Genomic DNA, 25,635 nt, shown 5'->3' with positions numbered 1-25,635 from the left:
AAACAATACTTGAGTTTGTTAGGACAGCATTTCCAGGGGTGTAATGCCCCAGGTGGCATAGTCAGTCTTTACCTCACTCTCCCCTTATTGCCCTCGTCACACCTGAATATCTAGGCACATATGATATCTCTGTGACATACTGTGTGAAAATTTAACTGAACTATTGCAATCTCTGCATAAGTTTTAATAGCAATCGAAGTATATTCCCCTTTTAACTCCTCGGCTGTTTGAGCAACCAAGATGAAAATGTTACATGTGTTTGACAAGGGCCTTAAAAGGAACTCCAATGAAGCAGTGATTTTTCAAAAAGCCAGGCCAAAATCAGCCAATCAGCTACCAGCAGGTATGACAGACCTCTTATTAGCCAATCCACATATAGTTTAGTGTTTGTGTTGACCTCTGTGTTGACCTGTCAGGCTCTAGGAAGACAACAATAAGCATAAAAGTGACAAAAGTGACTACATCTCAATCCTTCAGTCTGGTGCATTTTATTCTTGTGCACTTGTCATGGAAATGTTTGTGTTTATCGTCACGACCACCGGGTGAGCGCAACAAGTAAAGGGGGAGAATGCAGAGTAGTGTTGGGCAAAATGTTATTTTATTTAACCAACACAACCAAAAGAGCAAATGTGAGCCACCAAGGCTTGCAAAAAGTTCCAAAAACACGGAGTCAGTGCGAAGAGCCTTCTCCAAAAAACACCACACATCCACGACAGGCGTCCCAAAACACATCCACGACAGGCGTCCCAAAACACATCCACGACAGGCGGCACAACAGAAGAGGCAGAGAGGAGGAGCGGCAGCGCTTTTAAATCACCGGTGTAGCTAACTGAGCTGACTGCCTCCTGCTGCACCACCAGCACACCTGCAGGGAAACACAGAAAGAAAAAAAGAAAACGCAGCCACGGCCTGGGGGAGAAGGGGCAAAGCCCAGAGGGCCGTGAAAGTGTGTGGATATATATAACAGATTCGTCAGCAGATTCATCAACATGACAAAGAATTAAAAAAAAAAAAGTTAACTGACTTGTCTTTCATTTTCAGCAAGGCAGAAAGGGACCGTATGCACCTGTTGAGTAAGTCTGCAGCATTTCTCAAATAACGGGAGATAAAAATGATCATATCACATTAAATTATTAACAATCTCAATTCAATAATACATTATCATCAGCTGCGCGTCTCTTAAAGTTCACTTTCTAAAACATCGGAATATCAAACAAGAGAACTGTCTTGCAAGGATTACTGATAGTCAGCACAACAATTAACTAATTAAGCTTTCGTTAGATGATCTCTGAGGAGCATGTGAGACATTGGCAGGGACAACTGAGTTATTGTAACATACTGGATCTGTTTATTGTCTTATACAACTTGTTGCACAGCACTGGGCTTTAAAGCAGATTTCACACTTAAAGCAGCAAAAACAAAAAAACCCCTCAACAATCAAACAAACAAAATAGAAACAAATCAGTGAGTCATTATAAGCTGCTTCACCTTTCACCAAAGAAATACTCTAAAATACTCTTTTCTCTGGTCATTATGCAAGTTTACTTAATTGTCAGGAAGACTATGAATGATACATCCGGAAAAAGACAGTATAGGACACATTGGCTGATTAGAAAAAAAAAGATAAATGTAATGAACATATAAAGTACATCTTAGTAGCAGACTATGGATAAAATATTAGTTGATGGTTGATGGTCATTGGAATTCCAAAACGTTACACAGACATAAGCTTCATAACTATGAAAAACCGAGTAAAGGTATAATTCCCTGGTCTGAGAGATGCAGATATATTTCATGGTTTGTCTGTTTTCCTTTGCGAATGTGTGGAGGTGATCCCAGTATCTCCTTGTTCAATGACTTCATCACAGGATACGGAGACATTAGAGAGAGAATCTCTAAAGAACAAAACAAAACAAGTTGACCTCTTAAATCTTAGAATAAACCATACCTACATATCTTCACAGATGGACAATATATAATACAACAAAACCCCCATTATTTGTTGTTTAATTAGCAAATAATATTGCACTGCAAGGAGCATTTCACACAAATATAATTCATTATTGTAACTGCATTTTGTGTGTGAAAATGTAAATACTGACTCATAAAGTCTACTAAGTGAAATTTAACAACAGTCTGTCAGAAAAGGATTATAGTGTGCTGTGCTTTTAAACATCTCTGATGCTAACCCAGGCAACATGGGCAACATTTTGATAATGTTTAAATCATAACTTTCAGTTTCTCTCTCTGTCTGATATTCACAGACATCAAATTTCTTTCCGTCTTTGCATTTGGAAAATAGAAACTGCTATCAAACCATGATTAAATAGTTAAATGAGAAACATTCAGCTTTCATAAATATAACATTGTTCAATCGAAACTGGCTTACACAGAAATTTCTGATGTCTAGGAATCTATGAATCTAAGTGGGCTCTATGTTCTAAGATATCTGGATGACATTTTTTGATTTCTCAGTGAATCATTGCAGACTTGTCCCTTATCTCTCACTCACTCCCTCACTCACTCATTATCTAAGCCGCTTATCCTAATTAGGGTCGCGGGGGAAGCTGATCCCAGCATTCACTGGGCAAAAGGCGAGGACACACTTTTGATTTCGTCTTAGATTTAGTCTTTTGACCAAAATATATATACGTTTTTGTCATATTTTAGTCATTTGATCATTGTTAGTGTTAGTCTAGACTTAGCAAACGAAAACTATGCAAGTTTTGGTCGAATTTTAGTCAAATGAGGTTTGTGGTATTTTTCCCACCGATTTTGCACCCACATTGTTTGTAGTGCATTTTATTTTCAGTTGTATTCTAGCTAAAATGTGTGAACAAATCCATTCTTTTTCTTCTTCCAAGAGTAGCCATGATTTGAGTTTCCAAGTTAACGTTAGTTAAAATGTTTAACGTTCGATTTCCAGAGGAGGGGCAATATCGAGGCAGCACTATCAGTATGTATAAAGGAATCATAAGCATGCAGTTTGAGTGCAGGCACGCAAGTGAATGAAAAAATATAGGCCTATCATAACTATATTTCTTGTCCATTTGTCTGTCTCTGACATTATCGTCTCATTATTATTCATCAGCGAAAATGGTTATGTATTTCTTTACAGATTTGATTTTCAAATGTGCATTTTATTTAGTTATCATCTCGTTTTCATTGTGGAAAAAAAGTTCATTGACGAACATTTTCCATCACGGTTTTTGTCGACAAAACTAACACTGACGCAGGGCACATTTGTTACTTAGCTTTAGTGAAATATATATTAAGTGCTCACTGCCAGACATGTATTATTTTTGAACGTGAAACTGACTGAGAGCTAACTACGAACCACTAAGCAATAAAAAGGCCAATACTATGGGCTATCGAATAAATTGACAGCAAACTATAGAATACAAACAAAAACCAGCACAACACTGGAAAACCGATTTGAGGAAAGAGGGAATAAAGAGTCAGCAAAGTACTGTCACAGACTCACTGTCACAACTATTGCAAGATGAAAGTCAGGGGGTGCCGTCATATTTTGATTTGACTGTTGTGGCCTGTAAAGCCCTTTGAGACTGTAAACAGTGACACTGGGCTCTAAATAAACTTGAACTTGAACTTGAACTTGAAATGTCAATACTGTATAATATTGACACAGTGACACCTAGAGGTGAGTTGCTGTGCACACTTGCAGTAATTTTCACTCTCTCTTTCTGATGAAAATTCAAAGGCATCAAATTTCTTTCTCTCTCTGAATTTAGAAAGTAGAAACCTTAGATCTCAATGAGACCCTTTATTACATAGAGCAGCAGAATTGTCAGCTTCCTATACCATTGTAGAAATTGTTCGGATGAAAATCTTTAAAAAAACGAATACTTACACCACACTTCGACATTTAGAGCCTTTGCCTGTGCTCTAGGAGGAGGTTGAGGTCCTTCTGCTCCCAGGTCCAGCTCTGCCTCACACCAGTACTGAGCTCCATCATCAGCTCTACTGGGAGTGATCAGGAGTGGAGCAGAAACATTCACTGGAGTCTTGGAGTCATCAGTAAATGTTTGACTGTCCACTAGAGTCTGTCCTTTGTACCACCTCACAGTGAGATACTGAACAGGAGCGATGTTCTTAATGTCACACTGGAGCTCATACTGTGTCTTCTCCATCACTGGGCCTGTGTGATTTACATAACTGACGGACACACTGTCTGGAGTCTCTGTGTTAATACAAACACATGTTCTGAGCATGGATGAACAAACAAACAAGTTATGTATACTTTACGTATTCTCAATGGGGAAAACAGACTCACTATAGACAATGACTGAAAGAGTTTTGGAGTGCTGTCCATCATCAGTGTTGATGAAGCATATTGCCTCCATGTCCCAGTCAGTCAGCTCTGGAACTGTCCAGGTGATCACATTAACATCGTCCCTCATGTCTACACCTCCCACAGGGGCCTCCCAGCCCATGCCATAATGTTTAGTGGAGGTGCTGCAGTTCACTGACACAGGATCCCCAAATCTCACCACAACCTTGGGTGGGTTTAGTTTCAGGTTACCACAGGACACTATCAAACCATGATTAAATAGCTAAATGACAAACATTCAGCTTTGATAAATGTAACATTTTTCAGTCAAAACTGGCTTAAACAGGACTTTCTGACGTCCAGGAAACCATGAATCTGGGTTGGCTCTAAGTTCTAAGATATCCAGATGACATTTTTTGATTGTTTGGTGACTCATTGCAGACTTGTTACTTAGCTTAAGTAAAACATATATTAAGTGCTCACTGTAAGGTATGTATTATTTTGAAAATGAAAATAACTGTGTTCTAATTACGAACCGCTGAATAATAAGGAAGCCCATTATCATGGACCATCAACTATATTGACAGCAAGCTACAGAATACAAGGAAAAACCAGCCATGACGTTGTGGAAAAGCGATATGAGGAAAGAGAGAGTAAAGGTTCAACAAAGTATTGTCACAGACTCACTTCTAAAAGTAAGAAATGGTGCGAGATAAGCTAACCCAGGCAACATGGACAACATCCTGATGATGTTTAAATCAGACTAAGATGTATGTTTAAATCTCTCTACAGCTGTCTTAACCCTCAGAACACCATGCAGCAACAGAACATTAAATTTAACGCGTTGACAACTTCTGTTCATGTCCAAAGTCACACAACACCATGCGCTTGCAGAGCGTCATCATGCTGTTCTATTTGCCCCACCTCAGTGACCTACCATAAGTGTGATGGAAAGACCTATAGGCTGTAATAAGTATTACATTTGATGCCAAAGCAAAAACTGTAAGACCTGGAGCAACGAAAGTTTACAGGTAAAATGGAAATCTGCTCTTCAGGTTAGATTACAATGAATCTAAGGAGGTAAGATAAGGAGATTATAGAGGAAGAACCTCTAAAAAAATAAAATAAAATAAAGCAAAGGCACACTTTTCAAATCTTACAAAAAAACATACCTACACATCTGTACAAACAGACAGACGGACACACACACACATCAATAATCTCCAAATGTGACTGGAAAATATTTGGTTTTTCCCCTGTATTTAATACAAAAAATGTCTTGAAGCTTGAAATGTCAATACTGTATAATATTGACACAGTGACACCTAGAGGTGAGTTGCTGTGCACACTGATTGTAATTTTCATTCTCTCTTTCTGATGAAAATTCAAAGGCATCAAATTTCGTTCTATCTCTGCATTTAGAAAATAGACACCTGAGAGGGGGAATCTCCATTTATTCCATAAAGCAGCAGAACTGTCAGCTTACTGTACCATTGTAGAAATTGTTCGGATGAAAATCTTTAAAAAAAACGAATACTTACAACACACTTCAACATTTAGAGCCTTTGCCTGTACTGTAGGAGGAGGTTGAGGTCCTTCTGCTCCCAGGTCCAGCTCTGCCTCACACCTGTACTGAGCTCCATGATCAGCTCTACTGGGAGTGATCAGGAGTGGAGCAGAAACATTCACTGGAGTCTTGGAGTCATCAGTAAATGTTTGACTGTCCACTAGAGTCTGTCCTTTGTACCACCTCACAGTGAGATACTGAACAGGAGCAATGTTCTTAATGTCACACTGGAGCTCATACTGTGTCTTCTCCATCACTGGGCCTGTGTGATTTACATAACTGACGGACACACTGTCTGGAGTCTCTGTGTTAATACAAATACATTTTCTGAGCATGGATGAACAAACATATAAGTTATGGATATTTTACGTATTCTCAGTGGGGAAAACAGACTCACTATAGACAATGACTGAAAGAGTTTTGGAGTGCTGTACATCATCAGAGTTGATGAAGCATATTGCCTCCATGTCCCAGTCAGTCAGTTCTGGAACTGTCCAGGTGATCACATTAACATTGTCCCTCAGGTCTACAGCTCCCACAGGGGCCTCCCAGCCCATGCCATAATGTTTAGTGGAGGTGCTGCAGTTCACTGACACAGGATCCCCAAATCTCACCACAACCTTGGGTGGGTTTAGTTTCAGGTTACCACAGGACACTGTCAAACCATGATTAAATAGTTAAATGACAAACATTCAGCTTTGATAAATGTAACATTTTTCAGTCAAAACTGGCTTCAACAGGAATTTCTGTTGTCTAGGAAATCATGAATCTGGGTGGGCTCTAAGTTCTAAGATATCCGGATGACATTTTTTGATTCCTTAGTGACCCACTGCAGGCATATTACTTAGGTTAAGTGCTCACAGTAAGATATGTATTATTTTTGAAAATGAAAATTACTGAGCGCTGAACCACTAAATAATAAGGAAGCCCATCATCATGGACCATCTAATAAACTGACATGAAACTACAGAATTCAAGGAAAAACCAAGAACAATATTTTGGAAAACCGATATGAGGACAGAGGGAGTAAATGTTCAACTATCTATTGTCATAGACTCACCTCTAAAAGTCACAAACGATGCGAGATAAACTAATTTGGGTAACACGGACATCTTGAAAACCTTGGGAATATGGCAACAGAAGATTAAATTCAACGCGTTGATATCTTCTGTTCAAGTCCAAAGTCAGCCAACACCATTCGTCTGCCGAGCGTCGTTATGCTGTTCCTTTTGCTCCGCCTCAATGACCTACTGAAAGTGTCCCTGAAAGATCTATAAGCTTTAATAATCATTAAATTTAATGCCAGAGCAAAAACTCTAAGACTTCGAACTAAGACAGTTCGCGGATAAAATGGAAATCCGCTTTCCATATCAGATTATATGGAACCGACTGACCGAATGTTGGCAACACAGCAAACAAGAAAAAATATTAGTCAATTACACATCAGCGGTGTGTTATAGATCTGGGTGGGCGATATGGCGATATTATATGTTGACCGATTTTAATCTTATTCACGATATCCATTTCACAGATGCCAACAGTATCGTGAGACAGATCTACCGCACATTGTGCTATTATAATAGTTGTGGTGACAATGTTCGAACACGTCCTGCTTCCAAACCAACTTTTACACTGTAATTCTTGTTACTGATAGGGGTGACTTCTGATGACACGAATACGTCTTGCCCAACAACAATTATTCCGACAGAATTATACATTGTAGTCGGTACCTTTAAAATGATGATACTGGCTGGACATTTACTAAACTTATTCCCGTAAGCCCTATCTTGAGAGTAAACAGAGTTAGGTAAGGTTTACACAAGATAAGCCTGCCACACAGACAGATTCTAAACAGATTCAAGAGCAGTTTCATGGTGACCTTAAAGGCCTTCCATGGCATCCCCAGTCATCACATTGAAAAGTCACTGAACTTTTATGGAACATCCTGGAGTGCTGAGGGCAGAACAGTTTTTGTCCTTTCATTCCTCAAAGAACCAGACACTTCCATCTTGAAGAATACTTCAGTATTCCACCAGACACAGTTCAGAATTTGCATAACACCTTTCCAAAGTGTCCTGAAATCACAGGGTGGCCCAGTCAAAAAATATTCATACGATGTGCAGTGTTTCTATTGTTTTGTTGTTTTGTCCATCCATTTTATTTACCTATGGCAATCACATATTTGAACCAACGGGTGATACATTGTCTAATAATGACACAGTGATACCTAGAGGGGAGTTGCTGTGCACACTTGTAACTTTCACTGGTGTCTGGTATTCACCGATATCCAATTTCTTTGCATCTCTGAATTTAGAAAATAGAAACCAGAGATCACAAGGAGACCATTTATTCCACAAGGCAGCAGAACTGTCAGCATATTATACCATTGTAGAAGTTGTTCAGATGAAAATCTTTAAAAAGAAAACTTACAACATACTTCAACATTTAGAGCTTTTGCCTCTACTCTAAGAGGAGGTTGAGGTCCTTCTGCTCCCAGGTCCAGCTCTGCTTCACACCAGTACTGAGCTCCATCATCTGCTCTACTAGGAGTGATCAGGAGTGGAACAGAAACATTCACTGGAGTCTTGGAGTCATCAGTAAATGTTTGACTGTCCACTAGAGTCTGTCCTTTGTACCACCTCACAGTGAGATACTGAACAGGAGCAATGTTCTTAATGTCACACTGGAGCTCATACTGTGTCTTCTCCATCACTGGGCCTGTGTGATTTACATAACTGATGGACACACTGTCTGGAGTCTCTGTGTCAACACAAATACATGTTCTGAGCATGGATGAACAAAGAAAGAACAGCTATGGATATACTTTTCATATTCTCAACAAGGAAAATAGGCTCACTATAGACAATGACTGAAAGAGCTTTGGTGTGCTGTGCATCTTCAGTGTTGATGAAGCATATTGGCGCTATGTCTCAGTCAGTCAGCGCTGGAACTGTCCGGGTTATCACATTAATGTCATCCCTCATGTCTACAGCTCCCACAGGGGCCTCCCAGCCTATGCCATAATGTTTAGTGGAGGTGCTGCAGTTCACTGACATAGGATCCCCAAATCTCACCACAACCTTGGGTGGGCTTAGCTCCAGCGGATGAACATCTATCACAGCAGAAACTCAGCTTAATTTTCACTTTAACCTCATATGCTGCTCTCTCAGGCAAATCTCAGCAGCCCTTCTCTTTTTCATAGGGTCTCATGCTTATTAATCTGCAGATTTGCTGCTTATTGTTTACAGTTTGGTTTTGAATGTGAATCAGTACCCCCTTATCTGTAAAAACCTCGTGCTAAACCCCCTGTGAGCAAAAACGATGGTCCTCTTTGACACCTCCATTCACTACACCCTGACACACTGTACCACACTGTGAATTATTCCTGTGTGTGATCGTTCTCATATTTATGGAAGAAGTGGATTTCTTACTGCATGTCTTAGGTGATACAAAGTGTTATTTTGATTAATAAAACAATGAAGTATAGTTATAGTATAGTTTCCTCTTCAAAAGGGAAGTTTACATCTCTACACTTTTGACTGAGACTAGTTGCTTCTCTCTCTGTCACAAAGAAAAAGTTTCCTTACTGTGGCATACAAACCCACAAGTCAAGCGACGATTCAAGCAAAAGATTCAAAGGGGAAATCTCACCGCCATGTAAAAGTGTGATCAGCAGTACTCTCAGTATCTTCTGAAAAGTTAGCATGGTCCACCGTAAGAAAGAGGGGAATGGAGATGGTTCCAAAATACAGCTGTATTCCTGAGAGTCTGGTTGTGCCAATGTTCTGGATTCTGAAATAATTTGGGGTTGGGTGCTCTGCGTAGCTGGTACTGCTGAAGAGATAAAGTGATGATTGATGAGGTCTTTCAAGCCGCGTACTGTCAGATCAAGAAACCATTTACTGGAAGTGATGGTTAAACAGTTCCTGCGACTGCACAGTACTTTCATGTGAGAACAACACCTTAAAAGAAAAATGAGGGATTCCTCTAACAATTTGATAGATAGATAGATAGATAGATAGATAGATAGATAGATAGATAGATAGATAGATAGATAGATAGATAGATAGATAGATAGATAGATAGACTCTCTGAACAATTGCATCACTGACCTGAAAACCAAACATACACACATGGCACACACACACACACACACAAGTAGGACTCATATGGATGCTAGTTAGTTTGTTCATCTGTGGAGCCACGAGTACCTTGTGTATTACTATGTGATTTCTGTGTTTGATAAGAGTCTTCACTTTTGAGGTCATAACATCATGTGCTCTGACCAGATGTGAATGTCATAACCTTAAACTATCAACCTACAAAACAAAATATGGAGTCCAAGACTTCCTTCCTTCCTCTTGCTTAGTTGTGTGGTACGTCATTTTAGACAGGACTAAAAAGTTCCACCCCACTTTTTCATGACATTTCCATTTTTATTTTCATGAATCTTTGAAAAGGGGTGATGCACTTTCTATCTATCTACCTATCCATCTACCTGTCTGTTGTAGTGTATATAGTTTTACTCACATACCATTGGCACCATTCTATGATTACAGCTCCACAACAGCTGAATGTGTTCCAGTATGGTCAACAGGGGGCACTCCCTGCGTTTATCTGCACTGAGGAATATATCTTGGGTAAATGAGTAGTTGAAGGCCAGTTGCAGATAACATTCATTATCCGACTACAGCTCACTCTTGTAATAATTACCTTCTATGTAAAGCACAGCGATTGCAACATGCAACCCCAACATTTTGTGGCTGCTTACAATAAAAGTATGACTGTACAGACAAATGAGTGGATGGACGGATGAAATTTTTATTACAATTTGTGTAACACGATGGTCGTACATTTACAAAATGCCTTCAACACTTATGAGCACCTGTAACAGTGTGTTACTTACAGACAATGTTAAGTGCCTCACCTGTCTCTCATCTGTACTCGGCTACATCATCAGCTCTTCACGGCGTGAGCTGGAGTGCAGGGGAGAACACTTAGAGGTGTGAGAAACTGTCTGTTTGCCCACTAGGGTCTGTCCTTTGTACCACCTCACAGTGAGATACTGAACAGGAGCGATGTTCTTAATGTCACACTGTGTCTTCTCCATCACTGGGCCTGTGTGATTTACTTGACTGATGGACACATTGTCTGGACTCTTTGTGTGAATAGAAATTGCTGGAACATGTGCTGCCAACATGGGTGGACAACAGGTGCACTGAAATGTGCACGAAAATAACCTGGCCTGTTATATCTGCAATAACAGGACAATTTGGCAGCATTTTCCAGTCTGACAGACTAATCTGAACATGTTCTACCAGGCTAGGGGATCCATTACAGATCTCAAAGCCCAAACCTTTGGATTTGGTGTGGGTGATGCAGATTTGATGGAGGTTTGAAGAGATAATGGAACTGCTACCACCTCACAAAGTTGGACGAGAATGTTCCAGTATTCTGAAGCTTGATGTTTGCACTAAAACACTGAACAACATGTGCTTGTTAAACATTAAATTAAAGCTTCTTTCATATAAACAGCTATGTGAAAGAAATAAAGAGGAAACATAACTCCCTAGAGTCCTTTAAAAATGTTTCTCTAAGTGTTACAGCAAAGTGTTACAGTAAAAATTTACTTGTAAATAAGAGCATTTTACACTTACAAAAATGATAAATACTACTAACGGAGCAGTGGTCAGAAAGGCACAATATGGTACAGTGGTTACACAGGAGGGAAATATCGGGTGAAAAGTACATTCAAAAAAGTAATTTTACATTAAACTGTTACAGTATTTTCCTCTGAGTTTTTATAGTTTGTACAGGAAGAAACTTTGTTTTCCTCATTTTTCCTTCAGATAGGACTTCAAGTTTATGCCCCTGCGTGTCACCACTCAAATTATAAAAAAAGAAAATGTATACCACTTACATGTCCTGTGTACACAAAGGCTCAAAATACCTGTCAATACAAGTGCAATTTTCATAGGTAACAAAATAAATATTTACACTCACGATTAAATATGTTTCCATTCTCTTCAGAACTTACTTGGCTTTGTGCATATAGAGTATGGTGATTGATCACCATAAATATTATATTAACATTAAAAAAAACAAGAGAATTTCCTTGATATGTCCAAGTTATCATTTAGAACAAAAGGACAATTTGCTGATTTTGCTCATATGCAGGAAAATGCTCTTATCAAATCCTGCAATTTCCTATTCATTTAAACAGTATTTACAACAATAAGACAATGGGAAGAAATGAAATATCTTATCCCGTGGTGCTTCCTTATCATTTCTTTGGCAGTAGTTTCAGAAGTTTATACGTTTATCTCCTCTGGTACAATAAAAAAAAAGGAAAAAAAAAAGGAGAAAATACTTCACTCAGACTTGGCCAAGACAGAAGAAAAAGACAGTAGTAAAACATGCTTCTGTGAGGATGACTGGCAACTTTATGGGAATGGGAAAAGGTAAAAAAAGAAAGAGCGAGCCCAAAAAAGGCAGGGTACAGCTAGGGGCTTCAGAACCAAAGCCTGTACCATCATGAGTCCAGTCAGCTTTGGGAGCTGAAGACTGAAACCCGTCTCTGGTCCAGTGACTGATGGTCTGATTAGACTATTAAGCTGGGTTTACACTCTGTGGTAGAGACAGTTTCGTCATGGGAAGGGTGTTTTCTTTGCCATTTTGAGCTATGTTGCCATTTTGCGGGTTGGGTTTGGCATTCTTCAGGCTGTAATGGCCCATCTTGGTGTTTTTGTAGTAGATGGAGAAAATGATGGTGAAGCCAACTATGATGACCGCTACCATGATTGCCACAAATCCTGCTATGAGCGGCAGATAGTCCTCTGTGTGAAGAGAAACAGAACACACTGGTAAATAAAGCATACCACAGCTCCAACATCAAAAGTTTGACTTAAATGTTCAGAAGAAGTACAATCAACCAGCCATTAAAAACAGGAGCTGAATGACATTGTGATATAACAGATATGAAATCACAGGAAAATGTTCACTTTCCAAACATATGGGCTCACTACACTAAAAGTGAAATCAATTGCAAATGCATTCGTGGTCAGTGTTTGGTTTCACATCAAAAACCTTTGAAATGAAACTGAAAAGAAAAAGAAAGAAAAAACTCCACCAAGCACAACTACAAGCAAAGCTGAGGTGCAAAACACACACACACACACACACAAACATGGTCTCTTGAGAACCAGTGCGACCAAACAGCAGTGCATCAGTATTCCTGGACAGAATGTCAGTGTGCTTTCCTTCCCTCCAGGTCATTTGCTAAACCAGGAGCTTGGGGTGGAAGACTGGAGAATTTAACAGGAAACAAACACAAAGCAATACTGGTACGTATAAATGGATGTCAAAAACCTCATTCACCTTTGTCTATCACTTGTGTTTGTCCAAGAGATAGCAAAAGTATCCAAACAGGGACAGAGAGCAAATACGCGTAGAGGAAAAGGACAAAACCTTTGCTTCACGCTGCTCTTAGCCTACCTACAGTACACAACACATATCGTCCTAATAATCAACACAGATAAATATTATTTTTAAAATTAATCTTGCCCATAGAAGTCGCTAACAAGAGGTAAAATAAACTAGAAATGTAACAGGCTATGAGCTAAAGCGCTTGAATGAAATTATAAAAGATTATGGAGAACATGTATCACTCCTGTATGTTGTAAAAAGGGACACAGTGAATTATTCGTTACCTTTCAATACCACTTTCACTGTTGTGCTATTGCTGCCGTGCATATTTGTGGCGTTGCAGGTGTAAAACCCTTCGTTTTCAGCTCTCGCGTTTGTAATCGCAAGGTTGCTGTACCCAATGATGTGGTTGTCACGCATCCACACGATTTCTGGTGCTGGGTTTCCGTCTGCTTCACAGATAAGGTTTTCCGAATACCCTCTGATGACCGGCACCACTGAAGGCAACTTGGTTGTATTGATGACAGGTGCATCTTCAGAGAGCAAGGGGAGAGAGATAGATAGAGGTGGAAGAAATCAAACTATGTGCCTTATGAAGATTAGTTGTCATTTCTCTACATTACCAAAAGACATACATGCTTGTAAACAGGTGTATCATACTGATATGTGTTGTTTCAATTGTTAGGATTTGCAGCGGCGATTAACTTACAGTGTACTGTGATGTTAAGAGTCTCTGACATCTCTACAGGAGGAGGTTGAGGTCCTTCTGCTCCCAGGTCCAGCTCTGCCTCACACCTGTACTGAGCTCCATGATCAGCTCTACTGGGAGTGATCAGGTGTGTAGCAGAAACATTCACTGGAGTCTTGGAGTCATTAGTAAATGTTTTACTGTCCACTAGAGTCTGTCCATTGTACCACCTCACAGTGAGATACTGAACAGGAGCGATGTTCTTAATGTCACACTGGAGCTGATACTGTGTCTTCTCCATCACTGGGCCTGTGTGATTTACATAACTGATGGACACACTGTCTGGAGTCTCTGCAGGAGAAAAAAATGATACATAACAAGGCATGAATGATAAACATGGGCTGCCTGAATGTACGACTTTACTGTATTACATAATCTGCAATAAACAGTGGCCTCCCGACTATTACTCTCCTGACTGTCATCTGTTTAAACCAGATGTTAGGTTTTAACAAATCCTGGTCAAAAAAAGGCACCAGCTATCCTTAATGTAGATGACCAGTCCCCTAAAAATGAACCAGTAATACCACATTGCAATGAATGTTTTATTGCTTTTCCCCATTCCTAATCTTCACATGTTCAGTAGCAATTACTACATCTACATCTAAACATGTGTGATATGAATCCTGAAGTACAACAAAATGTGAATACTGTTTTGAAGGCATTTTGTAATACTTACTATAAACTGTGACACTTGCATTCTTGTGACATTGGCCAAATCCTACAATTGTTGCAGAGCACATAATGGTGTCGTTCCAGTGAAAATTCCCAGATTCAAAGACTGAACTGTGAATTTCTCGATTCGAAAGCGTCCAGGTAATTTCCCCTGTGGCTCCTGACGGCAGGCTACAATTCACTGAGAAGGGCTCATTGTGTTTCACCACTATACTGGACTGATTAAGCTGAAGGGGACACAATGTCTCAGCACCTGTACCATAAACAACGGAAAACAATGAACAAATTACATTTGATTTATGAATCCTGAAAGTCCGTTATAAGAACCACCCGTTTAAAGGTAACTGATTATAGCCTAGATAACACGTGGAGGAAGGAGAATAATGCTTTGTGACTTAAGTAGCAAAGAGACAAGAAAGAAATCAGGAAGGGCAGCACCATATGAAACAGGGGCACATCTACTTCCCTCTCATTCTTTAATGGAATGTTCAAACCTAGCGTTTCCTTGAACCAGCAAACCATATCATACAATACCGAAAACGAGCACATAGCTCTGCACCAGAAAATACGGATACAGTATGAATACGAACCCTGTTCAAACTTTTGTATCTCAAATGCAGGAAATTCTATCTATTCTATCTTATCACGTCTACTTTGTAAAGTAAATCGTCTGATGCATTGTGTCTAAAGTGTCAAGATCGTCCGACTGGCAACGAAAAGGCGTTTTTCACCGCCCGTGATAAAACTACACGAATGTTCCTTTTCCACAATCGGCAGTAACGTCCCCTTTTCTGTCTGAATGTCTAAGCACATGGTAGTTCACGTAATACGAATGAACTTGATTAAAAAGGAAGTAAATCCGGCAAATTTCGGCTCCAGAAGAGTATTTGTAAAAGGAGCCTGATATGACTTCTCTAAAAAGGAACTATCATTTTGTGGTGGGAAATGTAAAAACTGCATTCAGTCTACTCGAAAAAGTCTACTTTACCATCAGATCCAACCAGCAGAATGCACAGTGCCAGGATCATACACATTAGAAATCTCCGATAGTCGTACAAAACATCCATCTTCAAGACGCTCAACGATAGACCCGCCTCTTTTTTCAGTAGTCCATAACCTTTGTTCACTGAAGTTAACAGAAGACGAATAAAAGGCCGAACTCTTTCATTTAATTTATCTGTGGAAGTGACTGCCCAATTCTGCCCATGGGTAGCAACCATCCCCCACAGTTTCCTTCGGGAAACGTTACGTAGGCCTAACAGTACTCAAAACTTATCAGATTTTCCAAAAGGCCATTCAGATTTTAATCTTTATTAAAGACTCAACTAGAATAAGAACAAACATCAAAGTAGCCTCTTACCCTGTTTCACCATTTTTGAGCAATCTCCAAAAACTATAATCCAGCATAAGTGATACAGCCTATTCCAGCATGCTGTTTTACAAATTAGAGACAAAATAGTCTCAAACAGCCTAATCTACAATTCTATAACCAAGGGACTTTTATGTGAATATCACTTACCATTTATGGTGCATTGTGTAATTTTGCTAGATTTATGGATATTACAAATCATTTACAATATTCTCAGTAAAATACTAGGTCATGCCATAAGGGGTATACTACAGAGATTACACTCTTTCTTTCAAAGTGACACAATCAGTTTATAGAGCATAAGTTAAACTGAAGGCCTTACCTCGTACGAGAACTCGGGCAGAGCTAGAGGTGTTCCCAAACTTATTTGTAGCAATGCATGTGTAATTTCCAATGTTGTATCCAGACGCCTTATTGATATACAGCCTTGACACGCCATCAATATTCTCCATCTTCACATTGCTTGCTGGATAATAAATCCAATTGTACTGTGGTTGAGGATTTCCAGAGGATGTGCAGTTTAGAGTCTCTGAAGATCCAACATCTACTTCCACATCTTCCAACTGAATGTCTGATGGTGGATCTGAAAAAAAAAAAAACATGTTTACAGTATAACAAAAATGCTTCACTAATTTTACTAGGTGGATCTGAAAACTCATGTTTACAGTATAATGACAATGCTTTGCTAACTTTATAAGGTGGATCTGAAAATTCATGTTTACAGTATATAACAATGTTTTTTTGTTTGTTTGGGGTTTTTTTACTAACTGTACTACCTTGATAAATGCTGAATTATATCATTTTTAAAACAGGTCAGAGCAAGCAAACATACTAGTGTTACTGGTTGAGATTTAGGTTCATTTAATAGAGATGTATGGTTTACTTACAGTGGACATCAACTTGCAGTGTGTGATTGACCTGTGAAACACTGTTTTTGGCAGTGACTGTGTACCGTCCTGCATCATATCTAGACAATTTTTCTGGAAATTTCTCCACAGCCTTTCCATCCTTCATCCAGAATAATGTAGGTTCTGGATATCCTGCTACTGTGCAGTTATAGGTTTCATGCTCTTTTACAGTTATATGGCTTAGACATGAAAACTCAGGTGCATCTGAAATAAAACATAAACAAATGAAAACATTTGTATGTTTTAATGCATGACAAAAAGGCAAGCTTTCTGAATATGGAATAAAGGTATTGGAACCCAATGCAGCTCATTTTCAAAGCTTAACCCACAGAAAGACATGAACTATAGGCATCTGAAAAACTATGTGAACTATTGACCTATATCCACATTGTCAATATTTAACACCTATCTCTGGAGGCTAGGCAGAGCATTTTCATATTCCTTTCTGTGAGAGAGTCTGGAAATGTGTACGTTTGTGTGTCACTGTCTTTTAGGCGTACAGGAAACACTGAATACAACACTTACATGTCACTGATACAGCCACCGTGCGATTAATTATTTTCGCTCCTCGGATGACCTGGGTGTACTGACCCCGATCTCCTCTGCGGAGGGGGCGGGTTGGGTCGACGACGGGTGACCAGGTGATGCTGGGAGATGGATTTCCAGAAACAGAGCAGTACTCTCCCAGAGTCTCTCCCTCCAACAATGTAATATCATCAGAGCAGTTTGAAGTATCCAGGTCTGGAGAAGAAAGATGACAAGACTTACCATTAGTAAAAGACCCATAAACCACACTTACACAAACAGAACATTTCCTATATACCAATAGTACAAGACAACCAGAAAAATCAAACAAAACAAATGAGCAACCACGGATTATTCTTCACCCACTAACGTTAATCCCTGTCTGCAGAGAAGAATACGTGTGATCATGTTAAAGAAGAAGTAAGAAAGAAAAAAATAAGTCATTGCTTTTCTTTGCATTAGCTTAATCAAATGCAGTCAAAATTTGCTTCAGGTGTCTGTACATAAGGGTTTAATGACTGCTTTATATGACCATGTGACATATCATTAGAGCATACATGCTGAACTCTGTGCCAACTCTGACCTCTGCACTTCTGACACATTTGTATCAGACAACAGACAATGTACACAACAATACTAAAATATACAGTGTGGTTACATGTTTTATTGGTGGTTTTACTATTATTATTTGCTTATTTATTTATTTGTTTGTTTGTTTGTTTGTTTAAGTGGCATGACTTTAGCTTGATTTGAGAAATTAATTGATTCCACACTTTCAGACACATAAAATAAGGAAACTCAAAAGGCAGTAATAACATGACATACACTGAAGGAAAAAGCCCCTAATTCAATTTTGGCCCAAATCAGCATTCTCAAAAATTCATATGAAATTCTACAACAGTCTGTCAGAAAAGACTTACAATGCACAGTCATGTTAAGAGTCTCTGACATCTCTACTGGAGGAGGTTGAGGTCCCTTTGCTCCCAGGTCCAGCTCTGCCTCACACCTGTACTGAGCTCCATCATCAGCTCTACTGGGAGTGATCAGGAGTGTAGCAGAAACATTCACTGGAGTCTTGGAGTCATTAGTAAATGTTTGACTGTCCACTAGATTCTGTCCTTTGTACCACCTCACAGTGAGATTCTGAACAGGAGCGATGTTCTTAATGTCACACTGGAGCTCATACTGTGTCTTCTCCATCACTGGGCCTGTGTGATTTACATAACTGACGGACACACTGTCTGGAGTCTCTGTGTAAATAGAAAGACATGTTCTGAGCATGGATGAGCAAACAAATGAGTTATGGACATACTTAACATATTCTCAACAGGGAAAACATACTCACTATAGACAATGACTGAAAGAGTTTTGGTGATCTGCTGGTCAACATCAATGTTGATGAAGCAAATTGGCTCTATGACCCAGTCAGTCAGCTCTGGAACTGTCCAGGTGGTCACATTAACATCGTCGCTCAGGTCTACATCTCCCACACTGGACTCCCAGCCCATGCCGATATGTTTAATGGAGGTGCTGCAGTTCACTGACACAGGATCCCCAAATCTCACCACCACCAAACGTGAGCTAAATTCAAGGATGTCGCTCACATTTGTACCTATGACAGCATGTCAGAGAAATGTTTCAGTAAATTAAGAGGTATGGTCGCCCTCCTCTGGTTCCCAAAAGCCCATTTTCTTTTTTATTATTTACTCGTAACCCACAGAACACTACCACTAGCAACTATAGTCTGATGTTTCGTTAGTATTAAGCATAGACCAGCTCTGTTTTACACTCTGCATTTCTAGAACAGTCATAAATCTTTGTCTATTCGAGCTTAGTTTATTCCAAATGTAATCCACTTACATCACCATACTGAATGTAGTGTACAACTAGTTTACAGAGTGCGAGACGCAAAGAGCGGTGGGGTTAGATGCCGGTCTAAAAACAGTGCTGATTTGAGGTTTTTGTAATCGATGGACAACAATAAGTCGTGCACCTAAACACTGAGAAGGAAAATAACAAAAATACGTATCAGCTATGTAGGTTTATTAAGTCATATTTACCAAACCATTAACGAAACGAGGGTACATAAACAGATAGATAAATACATAAATAAACAAAGAAGTAAATAAACACGATAGCACATTGTGAAGTTATATCTTACCTGAGATACAAACTGTTAACCAACCGACGAGAATCGAACGGAACACTGCTGCACACATTTGACCTACCTTTTTTTCAGACAAACGACAAATGTCGAAATTCAGTGAAATTCATGCAGTGATGAAATCTATAGTCCGAGGTTTTGAATCGATAGGATATTTCCTAGGCGCTAAGCAGCCAAACATGAACAAAGTACTGACCCTGCGCTCACATTCTATTTCTGCTCTGTATTAAATTACACGCAGAGGCGTTTAAAGAAGTACGAGTGGACACGTGTTTGAACTCAGGCACTCCTCTTATTCGGTCCTATATGGGATTTTACTGAGACGCCCACATGGATATCTGGTACTTTCCGTTGACTTGCTGTTGAGATGATATTGAGTGCAAATCGTGAACTGTTTGATGGACTAATTCATAACTGATTCACTAGATTGTTGTCATTGTTTTCAGCTAATAGATTCATTTTATGAGTCATTGGCGAAATATCTGAGGTGAAGTTTTCCTTCTTTATACTGTATATACAGAAATTTTGCCTGATATCGAGAAAAAGTTCTTGCTTGTTGGCGAGGAGGTCAACAAAGCTGACTGATAACACCTACACATTCTATTATAAGCAACGTTAAACACCATCGTGTTTTTTTCTTCTGTGGTTTCGATATAGTGGGAAACGTTTTACTGTGGGAATGTTTTACAGTGGTAGATAGTGTCGTTTTGGAATTTACTCTGCCATTTTAAACATCCTATTCTGTAGCTTTCTCTTTGTTTCAATGGGTCCATGGTTGGTGTAAGATGGAAAGCACGCTTAAGATTATTCGTCCTCTTATGTAGATTTAGACTGGGATAATGTAGTAACTCACTGGTGGACACTCTTACAATAAGATCTTAAACTCAGTGCACAAAGAGAGAAGAGTGTGGCAACATCAGACAGTGTGCTGTGTACCACAAAAGTTGTCAAGTCAGCTCATGACCATGAGAAGCATAAGTACATCCAGATAAGATCTCACAAAAGAGTGCTTCTTAAAAGGATTTGTTGTTCTGTCCTAGTAAGAATGTATAGAACAGGACTTTAGAATAATTATCATAATTCTGCCTTTGTGCTGAAGAATGTTTCTCCATTATTCATATCATTACACAGCTGACAAACCCTCAAGTCCCGGTCATTAGAGTCGGGGTACCTTAACTGTCCATCATGTTTGTATTGTCATTGGCACAGATGGGGTGTGTGTGTGTGTGTTTGAGAAAGAGAGAGAGAGAGAGAGAGAGAGGTAAATGGCAAACATGAAGAAAGCATCAAAATAAAACATGCTGATAAAGCAGTGGGCCACAACCAGAACATGTTCACTGTATAGTTTACATTGTTTACATGCTCTATAAATTGTCCTGTAGTCATTCATGGCTCATGGATGGGGGCAATGTCATGACAAGGCATTGTTTGGAGGAAAGATAGGAGAGGTAGGATTAGCACGATAGGGTCATTACACAAAATGACTCTATCTATCTATCTATCTATCTATCTATCTATCTATCTATCTATCTATCTATCTATCTATTAGTGTTTGAATTGGTCTCTGAAACCAAATAATCATACAGTAAACCATTCTGTTTATTGAGAACAGAGTGAAGAATGACTTGTTTGACCATGTAACTGTGTTTTTCCCACAGCTCAATAGAGAAATGTGTGTGTGTGTGTGTGTGTGTGTGTGTGTGTGTGTACTTTGAACTACTTTACTCACTGTTGTGGTTTTTTTTTTTTTTTGAAGGTGGAATAAGGAGTTATGAGGTCACAGTCTGGCCCTGGAATGCTTTTCTGGGAAGTTCTCAATGGACTCTGCTTGACTAAATTGCCTGCTAAGTTGATTTAATGTAGTAAAAATTAAAATCTAAGAACAGATGAAAAAAAAAAAAACTAAAACAGATGTATTAGAGTTGTTTGTCTCTTTTGCATTACATCTCCAAACAGTGCACAGGCATCACAGTCAAAAAGCTGGTCTATTAGCTCTTACAATGAATATTTTTATAACTGAAGCATTGCCACATTGTCCAAAACAATCCCCCTTTCAAAGTCACAGAGTTCTAAGGAGATGAGGAGATTTAGGTATGAGTTAACTAAATCAGTTAATTATTAGTACACATATGGAATCACAGTCTTCTAAGCATGCTGTGGGTCTCTTGTTTACTGAGGTGTTTTCTGTATTTTGGCAGGTATATTTAGTGTTTGCATATGTGTATGTGTATGAAAGAGAGAGAGAGAGAGAGAGAGAGTGAAAGAGAGAGAGCGAGAATTAAAGACAGAGATTGTGTGTTGCAGGGTAATGTGAAAGAAGTCAAAGCACTTTAAACTCGTCACAGGGGAGAGTTTTACAACAGTGTGCTATTATACAGTTTTGTGAGTTGGCAAATTGAGGATAATCTGTATATATCAAAACAGAACCTTAAACTCTGCTTAAAGGGGGAAGTTTGACCAAGCTTTTGTATTTCTGCCATGATGTGGTTAGATAAGTATAAAAAATACCTTTGTGAAGAAGTTCAGCTTGAAAAAGCTGTCAGGGAAGTGAAACACGCAGGGTCAAAAGTGTCTCGCTGACATATGTCATTCCAAAGATAATAACTCTGGGTTTGAAACATGTCGATATAATAGTCTGTGACAACATCTAATGACCTAAGTATTTTTATTTTTTTGTAAAGAATTAGCGGCATTTCAGGGCACTGGCCTGAGCCTTAATATGATCACTAGCCATTCCAACAGCCTTTCAGAGAGCAACGCGGTGTGGGATGTGTCATCCGGGAGGCTCTAAATTACTTTGTGTTCTTCCTCAAGAGAAACACATCTGAATTCCAGTCATGCCTTAGTCTATCTCAACTTGTGGCCTGAATTTGTAGTTGTAAGCTCTTTTTGAGGGGATTTTTCACTGCTGTTGAGACTTTGGTGTCTTGCCTTTGTATCTTTGGTATCTAGGCCAGGTTACATATACATGTTATATGTGTGTGTGTGTGTGTGTGTGTGTGTTATATACATATATACAAAATGTACATGCAACCTTGCCTAGATACCAAAGATACCAAGGCAAGACATCAAACTCTGTAGATATCTCTCTTATCCCACACACACACACACACACACACAGTTTTATATGTGTGTTCGTTCCCAAATAAAAAAAAAAAAGACTGAAAATAATCATACAATGCATTGTTTCAAAATGCATATTTTAATCACATTGCTATTGTTTCTCCCATGAATGAATATTGCAGTGAAAGTATCCTATATTTAGTAGTTTGGATTTACAGTGAATGGAATTCCCATAATCCAGTCATCAAAAATCATATCCTGTTTCCTCTTTTCTCTTTCCGTAGATGCTACTGTTAACTAGTGAACACTGGCACTAGGGTAGTGGGTGTGTATTGTTTATTGTTTGGCAAAGACAACCTGTTCCTTTCTCAGTTAATAAAAGAGTGTTTTTTTATCCTAATAGAGTGCCGCATGAGAGAGGACTGACTGCAAAAGTACAACTAGCCACCGATAATGAAACACTCCCTGTTTTCAGCACAGATGAAATTTACTCTGTGACAGCCTGGCAAGATAAACTCATACCATGAGTCAAATTCAAAGGAAAATTTGTCTGGAAAACTCCTTTGTACACCAATGTAATTACCCCACACACAGGACAAAATTAACAGCAGTTCCAACAACATAATCTCTTTCTTTAGGAATACTCTCCTTAGAAACAGTCATTCTGTGACTGATATTTACACAGACCTGCCACACACACATTCAAACACACACACACACACACACACACTGAGATGCCTTTTTGTTGCAAATACTGGCAACTATGCATTGTGCGGTAAGCAAACCTATCACAAAGGTTGAAGCTCAGTTCTTAGGCAACAGAAATGAATACTCCAGATCTTGGCTTTGAGTCCAGAAAAACAAAAACATGCATGTTGATCATAAATTCACTGGATATTGCAAAATATCCACACAGGCAAACAATGGAGTTCTGAGGCTTGGGGAGACTGGGCCTGGGATTGTGTTGAGACGGCTGGATGCACACTACAGTCCAAGGACAAAGATCTATTTAACTATATCTGTTAGGAGGAGATGAGAACAGTAGAAACGTTTTTGGGCAGATGAAAACTGCTACGAATTTTTAAAAACGAGTTAGCTCTGTCAGCTGCATTAGTTCAGTGGTGAAATCTCACATGAAATGAATGAATTAATGAGCTAATGAAGCTATATGTCCAGAATATCATTTAAACAGAGATCTATAAAATGTTCATGTAAGTTCAATAAACTAAACAATAGACACTTCCCTCTTTTTTTTTTTGTTTGTTTATTGGGTTTTTGATTGTAATAACAACAAAAGAAATACATATACAACCTACTTCACCAAAACAACGCATCTGTGCATTAACAAAACCGTACCTACCCATGGCCCATCTCCACCCACCATGGCTTTAACACATTAAACACACTAACACATATAAGACACACTCACATTCACACATATACACTTACACATGGTTCTCCTTCCTGTGTTTCCCCCCTGTCTGGTCCATGCTTCTGTTCTGACTTTTAATTACATACTTTAATTATAAGGCTTTGTATATGTCATGCCATATTCTACTAAATTGTTCTCTTTTATTTCTGTCCTTAGACATTGTCTTTTCTATTGTTAAACAGCGTTTCATCAAGTTTTTCATACACCGGTGAGCAGTGCAAAACCTGTCAGGGTGCCTCAGATTGTCTATCCTCTGCCAAATGCACTGCAGGGGTGTTAAATCAATCTCAGTTTTACAAATATTAGTCATCCACTTCTGAATTTCAAGCCAAACTTTTTTTTTTTTTTTTACTTTTTCACATTTCCAGAAAGCATGTATGAGGGCGTCTTCATGAGAACCACATTTTATACACAAAACGGATGAGAAGACACTTCCCTCTTATGTCTATTTTGGTATGTTTGAATCTATGTTTGAATCTTGTTCCCTTTTCTGCTAGCTACGTCACCATACTCCTTCTCTCGCTTTGGGGGGGGGGGGGGGGGGGGGGGGGGCAGCCTTTGGAAGGACGTCTCATGATGAATTTGTCATTCTGAGAGTGTCGCAGAGATAACGGTGTCCTTGCTGTATGTTACAGGGTCACCATTAATTTGGCTGTTTGGTTTCCCACGATCCTCGCGTACATTAAAGGAGCAGTTCAAATTTTTACAAATTGTATTTGATCCTTAACACACACACACACACACACACACACACAATTGTTTTCGGCTGTCCATAGCTTTCCTGAGTGCCATACTCCTGATAACTGCCAAGATCTAATGACTTAAATAAGAAGCATTCTCAAGGGGAGCAGCTGTACTGAAAGCAAATGCTCCGTGTGAGTTTGGGGATTTCCAAGATGTATTTTTGAGACTGTACTACATACAGAGAGGGAGGAAAGAGGGTGACTTCCAGAAAACGAACTCTCCCATTCCCCCACTACTATGAGCCCTTTCCGGTGAAACTGGTCACTTCACAAATGCCTGTTGGATAACACACCTTCCACTTTGTGCCTTTTTTTAATCTCAGGACATGCTGTCATGGGTTAATTAGGGGGTGGGGTGGGGTAAGCTAAATGCTTAATGGGACAATTGAGAAAGTCTTCCTTTGGGAAAGTGAAATGAGCTCTGCTTTTACACAGCTTTGCCATCCTATCTCATTCTTTTTTTTTTTTTTTTTTTTTGTGGCACTGCCCAGTTGGCCTTATCAAATTTTTCCCTGCCAGCTTTCAGACAAAGCTTATCATTGTGTTATGTCAGTGTACAATAGCAGCAGTGCATGCCATTTGGATTCATTACTGTAGTGCCAACTGATGGTGAGAACAAGCTCATAAGCTGTACTGTCATTATATTGTCATGCTGAATGAAAGTGTTAAACTTTTCTTCCTGATGATGCTGATGATAAGATTCCTGCAAATGTCCTTTCGATAGGGAA

At 39.2% G+C, this 25,635-nt stretch overlaps 1 protein-coding gene and 1 pseudogene across 2 annotated transcripts; both read right to left on the bottom strand.

Annotated features, from left to right (window-relative positions):
- Positions 1-1,614: 1,614 nt before the first annotated feature.
- Positions 1,615-7,020, bottom strand: LOC115826168 (intercellular adhesion molecule 1-like). Of its 2 annotated transcripts, XM_030789888.1 has the most exons (6): positions 6,919-7,020; positions 6,256-6,513; positions 5,833-6,162; positions 4,295-4,552; positions 3,872-4,201; positions 1,615-1,895 (listed from the first exon to the last, which is right to left on the bottom strand). In XM_030789888.1, coding segments are annotated over exons 1-6 (1,230 nt in total). In that variant the 5' UTR covers positions 6,971-7,020; the 3' UTR covers positions 1,615-1,893. The 2 variants fall into 2 exon arrangements, with proteins under 2 accessions (XP_030645748.1, XP_030645747.1); XM_030789887.1 differs by lacking the exon at positions 1,615-1,895 and having other exon boundaries at positions 3,729-4,201.
- A 1,115-nt stretch (positions 7,021-8,135) lies between these two features.
- On the bottom strand, positions 8,136-24,096 carry LOC115826053 (hemicentin-1-like; annotated as a pseudogene).
- Between the last annotated feature and the right edge of the window lie 1,539 nt (positions 24,097-25,635).

This window comes from Chanos chanos, chromosome 13, assembly GCF_902362185.1.
Source record: "Chanos chanos chromosome 13, fChaCha1.1, whole genome shotgun sequence".
Lineage (NCBI taxonomy): Eukaryota > Metazoa > Chordata > Actinopteri > Gonorynchiformes > Chanidae > Chanos > Chanos chanos.
The sequence above is the reverse complement of the archived record's forward strand: the minus strand, read 5'-3'. Positions and strand labels throughout refer to the sequence as shown.

Excerpts from the sequence above, each read along its gene's own strand:
- LOC115826168 (XM_030789887.1), bottom strand. The coding sequence starts at position 6,970 with ATGTCCGTGTTACCCAAATTAGTTTATCTCGCATCGTTTGTGACTTTT. Across the intron at positions 6,163-6,255 it reads TCTTTCAGTCATTGTCTATA|AGACTCCAGACAGTGTGTCC; the intron begins GTGAGTCTGTTT and ends GTATTAACACAG. Across the intron at positions 4,202-4,294 it reads TCTTTCAGTCATTGTCTATA|AGACTCCAGACAGTGTGTCC; the intron begins GTGAGTCTGTTT and ends GTATTAACACAG.